The 11498-nt window shown below is 42.8% G+C and overlaps 2 protein-coding genes across 2 annotated transcripts in view; both read left to right on the top strand.

Moving 5' to 3' along the window:
• Window positions 1–1504, top strand: part of LIPN (lipase family member N) — a 38128-nt gene extending 36624 nt beyond the window's left edge. Inside the window, exon 12 of the transcript XR_013332072.1 lies at window positions 1452–1504. The gene's annotated coding sequence lies outside the window, so the exon portion shown is untranslated. The remainder of the gene's footprint in view (window positions 1–1451) is intronic.
• Window positions 1505–4898: 3394 nt separating this feature from the next.
• LIPM (lipase family member M) overlaps window positions 4899–11498 on the top strand; it is a 15998-nt gene continuing 9398 nt past the window's right edge. The window contains exons 1-3 of the mRNA XM_077751883.1: window positions 4899–5010; window positions 9633–9831; window positions 10907–11016. Of these exons, the coding sequence (XP_077608009.1) occupies window positions 4941–5010; window positions 9633–9831; window positions 10907–11016 (379 nt within the window). The 5' untranslated portion in view covers window positions 4899–4940. The remainder of the gene's footprint in view (window positions 5011–9632; window positions 9832–10906; window positions 11017–11498) is intronic.

Genomic DNA, 11498 nt, shown 5'->3' with positions numbered 1-11498 from the left:
CAAAGGGCCCCTCCCTAGTGAGCATCTGATCAGCCTGGTGGGGATGGGGAGGTGGGTCCGGAGAAGCGCCTCCGGCTTACCCCACCACACCTGTGCAGCCAGCCCAGCCCGGGCGAGGCCGAGACTGTGGGTGGTTTTCTCCCAGACCCACCAGTCCTGTTCTGGCTTGGGCTCCCTGGCCTTCCACATTCCAAAAGCCTGTAAGTTAGTGTGCTGCTCTGCTCCTTCCGAACAGCTGATGTAGGGGTAAAGAACTCTGTTACTTCCAAAAATGCGTGTTTTCTTACATTGGAACACATTCTTTCTTACTGTGTAAGTCTGCCCTCCTGGCCTGTTTAAGTAATAGTAGGGTAAGGAGAGGTTCACGTGAGCACGCAGTACATCAAACTGGGACATTCAGTTCATGCAAATAACTAGGCCGCAACTCATTTTAGTTATTGCAGATGATTTAATGAGCAGGTATCCATCCGATGAATCTCTCGGCAATTAGTCAGCGGTTACGACCCCACAGAAAACTTTTTGCACGTGTCTGTTTAGTGGAGCCACAGAAAAAAATGGTCTAAATGTGGAAGATGCATTTTCTTCCAATCAGTGATCTCACTTATCGCTAAAAAAGAAGAAATGTCCTGTTATTTTCTGACATGTTAAATAAAACACCTTATAACGACTGCATTGATCTTCAATAAAAGGACTGATCACTGAAACCCTAGAAGGTGGCTCTAGAAACTTGTAATGTTTTCTGCAGACTCTGTATCTTTCCACCCTTCGAAGGAAGATTAAAAACTGGGGTGGGGGGGTGGGGTGGGAAGGGGGCATCTGGGTGGCTCTGTCGCTTAAGCATCAGACTTTGGCTTGGGTCATGATCTTGCGGTTCATGGGTTCGAGCTCCACATCAGCCTCTGTGCTGACAAGTCAGAGCCTGGAACCTGCTTCAGATTCTGTCTCTGTCTCTCTGTGCCTCTTCCCCACTTGCTCTCTCTCTCTCTCTTTCTCTCTCTCTCTCTCAAAAATAAATAAACATTAAAAAAAAATACCAGGAAAAAAGAAACATGATCTTCCCTATGGTTCCCTGATGATGGAGATCAGGGGTTTTATGGGCTTTATCATGTGCACATAACTCCAGGTTGCATCAAAGAAAGTTCTACACACCTAGAAGGTGAGGATTGGTGAGTTTGGGCTGTGTGACCAGTAGGAGGAGCCTGGTGGCATTGGGACATCCTGGGCCACATTTCCAGTCTACCTGGTGCTCTTTCCTTCCTGTCAACCAAGCTTGTTGAATTTGTCTCAGAATTTGGGGGAGGCATCCCAGCTGGAACATTCAGGAACCAGTTTTTAAACCTACAGAGTGTTCTGACATTAGAACCAGTCATTCTATTGCTGGGAAAAAAACATAAATGCAGATGTTGGATCATGTCAAAACTTTTGTCAAGAGTGTGGCTTGTCTCATACAGGACGGAGATGTGGCTTCTGATTCTGGTGGCATACTTGTTCCAAAGAAATGTGANGGGGGAATGAAGTGGCTCACATGTTAACTTTTGCACCATGTATTATCTGCCTTATGTATGATATTTATATGTGGTGGTGACTTCTGCTAGCAGAGCATAGTCATAAATCAGCGTATTGTATTAGGAAGAAAGCCAGCTCAGGTGTGAGTAAGCCTGCATTCTCTTTGAACAAATTCAGTAAGTTTGGGTGAGTGGCTTAATCCATTTGCTTCAAGCATAATTTAACTCTGTCCTGGATTCTTTTTTTTTTTTTTTTAATTTTTAAAAAATTTTTTAAATGTTTTATTTATTTCTAAGAGAGAGAGAGAGAGACAGCATGAGCAGGGGAGGGTCAGAGAGAGAGGGAGACACAGACAGAAACAGGCTCCAGGCTCTGAGCTGGCAGTCAGCACAGAGCCCGACGCGGGGCTCGAACCCACGAACCGCGAGATCATCACCTAAGCGAAAGTCGGACCCTTAACCGACTAAGCCACCCAGGCGCCCCTGTCCTGGATTCTTAAGTTCATTCTAGGAGTGGAGAAATCACTGTGGTGTCTTGAACCACACCCAGACCCTTGGTTATTGCCATCTCATCTGTGTTCTTTATTCTTCCTCTACTTGCTGCTGTATTAGAAAGGTCTCACTTCTCACTCCTTCCTGTCAGGACACCTGCTTCTAGTCATATCCTGTGCCCATTCTAGTCTATTCTTTGTACCCTCTTTTGGATTGGTCACTTGGACGGCTGGCAATAAGAGGACCCTGATGAAATCTAGAGAGGGCCTTTCATGTGGGTAAAACTCATGAATGGTCTGTCATCATTTTAGGTATCCCAGAGAAGTTTTCAGCTTACTTTCAATTCTTAGTTGAGCATAACAGCATCCATCATAAAGTCGTATGTATCCCGGAGTGGACATTGTCATAAGTGGCAGAGGGACTGTGTCCTCCTCTGCCCTAAGCAGGATGTAGGATCGTCCCCATTTTTCAAATCAAGAAACTGAGTATAAAGAGGCTAAGGAACGTAAACTGGGCCACACCGCTGGCAGGTAGCATAGCTACCAATTTCAATCCAGGCCTGCTCAGACAGAAACCTCATCATTGTAACCACTGTACAATAAACCCTTCCGGGTGAGGAGATGCCACCTCCTGCCTTCTGGCCCAGCGAAGGGCCCACACACATTCCTCTGAGTTATTACGTGGAGGGAGCCTGCCTAGCCATGGGCAGAGCCAGTCTCCTTGAGCCTCACCCACTGGGTGTGCCCAGCACCGGCCACTGTTGGGGCCTTGGAGCCTTAATCCTAAAATCCATTGACTCCGTCTCTGCCATTGAGAGTTTATGCGTGGAGAGGCAAAGTAAAATAGGAAATGCATGTAATTACTGGTTTAGATTCAAAGAAATAGAATACCCATGGTTCAGCATCTGAATGGATTTGACTCCATATACTGATTTACACGGATATATCTTATATTTTAGTATACAGATGGCTTCATGTGTGTGTTTTTCTAGCTGGTATATATAGGTGAGCACCTATTAAGCCCTTGTTACATGTCAATCGCTAGGTGACAGAGATCTAGGAATACCAAAAGACCCGAGTTCATGGAGCTTTAGGGTCCAGCAGAGAGAATAGACACTCAAGTACTAATGAAAAGAACAGTGAAATCAAAGAAGAAAACATAAAATAGGGGAACCTAATCCAGGGAATTCCAGAAGTTTTTTCTGGAAAAAGGTCTCTTGACCTCAAGTCTGCAAAATGAATAGTAGTTACTTGAGAAAACAGGGGTGATTTTTAATTACAGTAGTCGCCAAGGTTCACCAAACACCTACTATGTGCCAGGAAATCTGGTGAGCGGTGTATGTGCATCATCTCTTCCCAGCCCCTTCGAGAACCCCAAGGAGTACAAACCATGGGCAAACCTCACACGTAAGTTTCTAAACTGAGGAACAGAGACAAGTCAACTAGGTTTCCCAAGATCATACAGCTAGTTTGTATATCAGTGTTAGAACCAGGATTAAAAGTCAGGCTGGGACCTCGGGCCTTTCTCTTCACTTACGAGGCCCCTTCCCTCATGTACTGATGCACTGCACTGGGCATTGCAGTCCCGGCTTTCTCCTCCCGTGGTCCTTATGAAGCAGCCGCTGATAGAAATGGTCCCCTCCTCTGGGTGGTGACAGTGGGCAGGAATAGTGAAGATACGGAGGAGACTTCTGAAGCCTCATATTTCATACAGAGCTTCTACAAGCGATGAGTGTATAGAGCAGGGGGTCCTTAAACAGGGGTCCGTACATAGGCAACGAGCAAGAAATCAGGAACTACTGAAAGTATATGCACAAATATGTTTGCGTGTCCATGTGGGTATTCCTTTTTATAGTCCTCCTCGAATTCACTGAGGGATCCTTCACCCAAAAATGTTAAGAACTACTGCTCTTGAGTCTGTGTTTTTTATTTTATTTTTCTTTATTTTATTTTTCTTTGTTTTATTTTATTTTATTTTATTTTATTTTTCTTTATTTTATTTTTCTTTCTTTTCTTTTTCTTTATTTTATTTTATTCTATTTTTCTTTATTTTATTTTATATTTCTTCCTTTCCTTTCCTTTCCCTTTCTTTTCTTTTCTTTTCTTTTCTTTTCTTTTCTTTTCTTTTCTTTTCTTTTCAGTACAAGCAGGGAAGGGGCAGAGAGTAAGGGAGAGAGACTCTTAAGCAGTCTCATGCTCAGCACAAAGCCTGACCCAGGTCTCAATCCCATGCCCCTGGGATCATGACCTGAGCTAAAACCAAGAGCCAGATGTTCCACAGGCTGAACCGCCCAGGCGTCACGGGTCTGTGGTTTTTAGGGCTGTAAAGAACCGTAGGAAAATGCATGGTCTAGGGGTTCCCATCAGCTGTCCTGGGACAGACGCCTGCGCCGCCTGCACTGGAATGACCTGATCCCTAACCTGAAGCGGGCCCAGAAACATGTACGCGTCAGCGCCCCAGATCATTCTGATGTGCACCCAGGCTTTGGAATCCGTGTTCCTCCCTAGTGGTTCTTAAACATTAGGGTGAATCAGAATTTCCAAAGGGGCTCATTAAACCACAAATTGTTAAGTCCTGTCCTCCCAGTTCCGAATTCAATAGGTTTGGGTGGAAACTACTCATTTGTATCTCTAAGTGCCCAAGGGATGCTGATGCTTTTGGTCCAGGGCCCACATTTTGAGAACCATTGTTTTTGTCCAGTCTCCACATTAAAGGCAAACAAAGTGAGAACTAGAAAGGACTGGCTAGTTTTTCTAAGATAACATGACTAGCTGGGGAAAAGAAGGGACTTCTTGCCTACATCTTCCAGGTCCAGGAATCTACCTATTACTTTTGAACTATTGAGAGTATAACCATACAGAATTGAACTCAAAGAACACTGTGCTTTTTCCTTAGAGTGAAATCATCCAACATCAAGGCTATCCCTGTGAGGAGTATGAAGTCATGACAGAAGATGGGTATATCCTTTCTGTTAACAGAATTCCTCAAGGCCTAACGCAACTTAAGAAGACAGGTATGGTTTACCCCATGCCCCTCCAACATGGTGGCCTTCCCTACAGTAATGACTTCCTTGTGATTTGGGTATGTAGAGGGGAGTCTGTATTCTTGTTACAGACCAGGGCCTATTGTTTGGGCCAAAAGATAGCTTCACTACCCCTATAATCTCAGTCACCACCACCCCATTTACCCAAATATCCTCAATTATCTCAAAGAAACATAGTGTTTGCTTTAAAAAAAAAAAAAAAAAGATTCCAGAAAGGTCTATTTCTTGACTCCTTGTAGCACATAACCCATCCCCAAACTCTTCTTATGTAGATATTCTAGAATATTCACTGGCGGTCTCTTGAACAGACCACACCAGCCCCTGCTCATGAAGAATGCAAATTCCAATATGACACCTCGTGCCCATATCTGCACACTCTGTATTCCCCACCCAAATAGCACTTTAAGTATTTGAGATGTTGCCCAGCTTCTCACTAAAATTTTTTAAGAATCAGGCAATGCATGTACATTTTAAAGTTTTTTGATACCTTTCTACAATTTAATAATCCCATTTTTTGTATATGGGATTTTCAGCTCACAGTGGCTTTTAAAAAATTCTCATTCATTACCAACAAAAGTGTGCCCACCCTCTATCTCCATTTGTCTCCGTTCCTTTGAATACTCTAGCTCTGTGTGTATAACAGCAACTACATTATTTCCTTATTTGTGATGAGTGCAGATAATATAATTTCATATTGTGTTCTCTCTAAATGCCTGGTACAGTGCTACATGTTTTATTTGCTTTCATCTCATTTAACTTTCACAATCATCCTAAGAAATTGCCACTCACAGAGATTGAGTAACTTGTCCAGAAAGTCTATGCTAGCACTTGCTAGAATATTGCAAAACCCACACTCAAATCAAGATCTGTCTGCTGCTCTAGCCCACATTCTTAACACCCAGGGAGGCTGGGTGTACCCTACTGTCTTTGGTGTAAACAAGCTTTAGGGTTCTGTTGTATTCCAGTTTACACTTGTGCAGCTTTTTGAACACCAACGTTTTTTACAACAGCACCACAGTTGTGGCTGATATATGTTTAGCATGCCACAACCTCAGTGCCTTTGAACTTACCGTTCTCTCTTTGGACCATCAGATAGCTACACAGTCTGCCCTCACCGTCATCTAGGTCCTCTCTATCACATTCTTTCCCTAACCTCCCCTTTCAAAATAATAGACTTTGCCACCTAGTAGGCTCTAGCCCCGTATCCTGCTTATTTGCCATATAGTACCTNAACACAAAATCATTGGGAACTGGGACTTTATTTTGCTGAAGGCTACACAGCCAGTGCCTAAAAGAGCACCACACACATTCTAGATGCTAATAAGTACATGTGGAATGAATGAAAGAATTTTATACAAGTAAACAAATACCCTGGATTCTCGGAAAGAACGTTTCACTAAACCCCACTAATCCTAGGAGGTAATCCAGGCACAGCTCTTCTGAGCAATCGAGTGCGGCAGTTCCTAAGCACCATGGGTCACCTGCAGCCCCTATTTGTGAATGGAATTTGTTTCCTCATATCCTGTTTACTTAGACTGTTCACTCATTGCACATCAGTTTGGAGTTCAATGCATCTACTTGCATTTTTGGTCCAGTCGATGCAGAATACTCCCCTCTAGTGGCCAGTGTTGTTTCTGCAGCTCCTGTTGACCTCTTCAAGGAGAATCTCTCAGTAGGCTAGATGGAATCCTGATCGCCTTCATTAAAAATGTTCTTTTGGGGGCACCTGGGTGGCTCAGTCGGTTAAGCGTCTAACCTCAGCCCAGATCATGATCTCACTGTTCGTGAGTTCGAGCCCTACATTCAACTCTGTGCTGACAGCTCAGAGCCTGGAGCCTACTTCAGATTCTGTGTCTCCTTCTCTGCTCCTCCCCTGCTCACACTCTTTCTCTCTCAAAAATAAATAAAAATTAAAAATTAAAAAAAGCTCTTTTATATAATCACAATACATTTATCAAAGAGCAGGAAACTAAATGATTGATGTTATTATCTACTGCATATCCCATATTAAAATTATGTCAGTTATACAAAGTCCTTTATATTTGCTCTTATCCCTAGTCAGTAATCTAATCCGGGGTCGTATGCCACAGTTAGTCATCATGTCTTTTTGTCTCCTTTATAAACCAAAACAATTTCTCAGTTTTGTCTCTTTTGACTTTGACATTTTAAAAAAGTGTTTTGGACAGTTATTACAGAATGCTCTTCAATTTGGTTTGCCTGATGTTTCTTCATGATGTGATTTGGGTTATACATTTCAGCAGGAATATCAGAGAAGTAGAGTTGTGCCCTCAGTGTATCCTATTTTGAAGCTCATGATAATGGCTTGTTCTAGTCTTCATGATACTCATTTTATTTAAAAATATTTTTTTCTCCCCAGCTTTATGGATGCGTCATTGACAAATAAAATTGTATATATTTAAAGTGTACAATGTGATAGTTTGCCTTACGGTACATTATGCAATGATCACCATCATCAGGTTAATTAGCACGTCCATCACCTCCAATAATTATCATTTTATTTTACTTATCTTCTTGTGGTGAGAATGCTCAAATCTATTCTCTTAGCAAATTTCAAGGGAAAAATTCAGTATCATTAACTATAGCCACCCTGCTGTACATTAGATCCTCAGGAATTATTCATTTTATAAATGAAGACTCGTATCCTGTAACCAACATTAACTCATTTCTTCAGCCCCTGATAATCACCATTACATTCTTTATTTCTGGGAGTTCAACTATTTTATTTTTGATTCCCATATATGTGAGATTATACGGTATGTGTTGTCCTACCTGACTTATTTTACGTAGCATAATGTCCTCCAGTTTCGTCCATGTTTGTTACAAATGGCTGAATTATACACACACACACACCACATCTTTACATATTCCTCAGTCAACAGATACTTAGGTTATTCCCAGTCAGTGAACATGAAAGTGTAACTACCTCTTTGAGATCGCACTGATTTTATTTCCTTTGAACATATGTTCAGAAGCATAATTGCTGGATTATATGGCAGTTCCATTTTTAATTTGTTGAGGAGCCTCCATATTGTTTCCCACAATGGCTGTAGCAATTTATGTTACCACCCAAGTGCACCAGGGTCCCTTTTCTCCAACATCCTCAATGCCCTGGTTACTCCTTCTGCGTAAAAGCCATTCGAACAGTTGTGAGGTGATAGCTCATTGTGGTTTTGAGTTCCATTTCCCTGATGATGAGTGACACTGAGCATCTTTTCCTCTGCTCGTGGGACACTTGAATGTCGTCTTTGGCAAAATGCCCTTTCAGATCCTTTGCCCGCTTTTCAATCTGATTGGTGTCTTGCTAGTGAGTAGTATGAGTTCTTTTTATTTGGAGATATTAACTGTTTATCAGATACCTGGTTTGCAAATATTATCTCCCATCCTGTAAGTTGACTTTCCACTGTGAGAGTGTTTCCTTTGCTGTGCAGAGGATTTTTAGTTTGATGCAATCCCACTTGTTCAGCTTTGGTTTTGCTGCTTGTGATTTTGTGTCTGACCCAAAAATACCAGTGCCAAGGCTAATGTCCAGGAGATTTTTCACTATGTTTATTTCTAGGAATTTTATGGTTTCAGGCCTTACAGTGAAGTCTTAATACATTTCGAGTTAATTTTTGGGAATGATGTAAATTAGTGGTCCTGTTCCATTTAGCGATATTAGCTTTATAATAATTTTGTTAGGGGGATGTTTGTCAGGTCTTCTACTATAAATTCAATATTTTTCCCTTTGAAACTAGTAAATAATTTGTGAGGAGATGCTTTCAGAATATGTAAACATCCTGTATCTCTTTGAACTTTTGCCCACTAATTTTTGCATCCATTGATGATTTTATAATGCTATCCATCTTTCCATATTGATTGATATTTTACTGTAAACAAGAGCTTTTCTTTCCCCTCTAATTATTTGTTTATTCATTTATTGATTGATATCAATATAGTCTTATGCATTCTTAATGTATTCAACTGGGATATAACTCATTGCTATCATTATTTATTTTGAGTCTCAAATTTTCCCATATTTGAGCCATAGGAACTCCTTCGAGCTGGCTTATGAATCCTTTGACATGAAGGGACCATAATCATTAAACCATTATATACATGGTATATATGGCACATACATCTATATATAATTTTATAATATAATACATTATATATCCATTTAAAATTATGCAATAGGTAATTGCATTTATAATTACATAATTATCTTAATCATTATACTATACTACCTCCTGGACACTTGCAATATCCACTGTGGTGCCCAGACACATCTAGTGATGATAAAAACTACACAAAGACAACAACAGAAGCTAAACTTTATTGATCTATCCTCCGTGCCAGGCATGGTCCCATCAGCTCCCCGTACACTATGTTGTTTCACCATAACAAAACCCCTGCTTTTCTGATGAGGAAATCAAGACGCAGAGAGGTCGAGCGACCAACCAACACAATCTACCTAGCAAGCGGCTAGATCAGAATTTGAACACAGGTCCGTTGAACTTGAAAGCCCTCCCACACCGGAGGGTAACGAGAAAGGTGGAGAGCATGTCACACAGCCGAAACTCTCTCCCATGTAGGTCCCAAGCCGGTGGTGTTTCTGCAGCATGGCCTGCTCGGAGACGCCAGCAACTGGATTTCCAACCTTCCCAACAACAGCCTGGGCTTCATCCTGGCCGACGCCGGTTTTGACGTGTGGCTGGGGAACAGCAGGGGAAACACCTGGTCCCGGAGACACAGGACCCTCTCCATTGAGCAAGATGAGTTCTGGGCTTTCAGGTATTCAACAGTTTTGAGAGCAGAGGTAGACATGGATACCAGTTTGGGAGAACTGGGTAAAGATTGTGGCTTCTAGCTTTTGGATAATTGACCTTGGTTGGGTCATTGACACCTTACCATGATATCCTTCAATTGTTTTAACTTAACTAGTGATTCTTTGTGGGAAGGACTGGGGAGGATTGGGTTTCCCGAGTAGAAGGTGGGTCTGACTAAGAGGATGAGAGTGGCGGTTGGTGTCAGGTGGTGGAGACTGAGCTGAGAGAAGATGTAGGTCCATTTCCTTGTAGATGCACATCCTGGGGCTAACTCCCCCCTGAGTGATGACAAAGACTTGTACCCAGAAAGTGATGAGATCAGGCAACTTTAAAGACATAAGGGAAATTCAGGGGGCCTGGGTGGCTCAGTCGGTTAAGTATCCAACTATCTTTTTGGCTCAGGTCATGATCTCACAGTTTGTGAGTTCGAGCCCCACATTGGGTTCTGTGCTGACAGCACAGAGCCTGCTTGGGATTCTCTCTCTCCCTCTTTCTATGCCCCTCCCTCACTCATGCACCCACTCTTTCTCTCTTCTCAAAGAAAAAAAGATATAAGGGAAACTATTAAGTCTTAGGGACCATCGATTTAACTAATACATATCTCACACTCTTACAAAAGGTTTTTAATGTTTTTATTTAAATTACCTATTGGCATTCACCTTGCTCTTTACCCATTTCATCAGAGTAGAGCCCCCAAAGCATTTTTAATCCTTTCTATACAAATGAGCCTGCAGGGCCCTGTGCTGTTCTGCTAACTGTATAACAGGCACCTCCACGGGGAGGTAAGTCGTGTGCTCAGTAAATATTCACTGGCGACGATTACTGCTCTGTGAGAACACCTGGGGAAAACAGCAGTGCGCAAGGAGCTTGAGGCCCCCACGTGTCCCGGGTGTGAAACAAGTCCATTCTGAGGGGTGGGAGGGCCACAGTCACAGCCGGTGGGGATGACGACTCGCGGGCTTATTTGTAAACGCCGGGGGCTGCTTTGGTTGTTTCTGCTTATAATTTTTCATATGACTTTGTCTTTTCCCCCCTTATAGTTATGATGAGATGGCTAGGTTTGACCTTCCTGCAGTCATAAACTTTATTTTGCAGAAAACCGGCCAGGAAAAGATCTATTATGTCGGCTATTCACAGGGCACTACCATGGGTAGGTTCAAAGGAAAACAGGTTTGTATAGTCAGAAATGCGGGTGTATGGTGCGCGCGTGGCTTGGAATCCGTCCTCTGACACGTCTCTCAAAGCCGGCCCCACCCTCTTCAGTGACTGCGGGCCGTGGAAACCGGGCACTGAGCGGAGGGACGCTTGTGGTGTGGCAGAAAGAGAGAGGGCTTTCGGGCGGACAGATGTGGAAGTAGATCGCATCTGGCTTTACTGCCTCGTAGAAGAATGTCCCCGAGCAAATTACCCAGCTCTTCTGGTCTCAGTTTTCTCATCTATAGAATGGAGATAATGACTCCTTCGCAGGGGAGTTAGGGGCCGTTTGGACTATTCAGTGGTAACATATCTTTGGTCTGTGAAGGCAGGGATTTCGTCTGAGAGCCGTGCCTGGCAGAGCGTACCTGCAATTCAAAACATGGCAAGCAATGTCGCCTACTACAGACAGCAGTGAGGGCGGGGGCGGGGGGGGGG

Source organism: Crocuta crocuta, unplaced genomic scaffold (genome assembly GCF_008692635.1).
Source record: "Crocuta crocuta isolate KB4526 unplaced genomic scaffold, BGI_CrCroc_1.0 scaffold694, whole genome shotgun sequence".
Taxonomy (NCBI): domain Eukaryota; kingdom Metazoa; phylum Chordata; class Mammalia; order Carnivora; family Hyaenidae; genus Crocuta; species Crocuta crocuta.
This window is presented reverse-complemented; position numbering and strand designations above follow the sequence as displayed.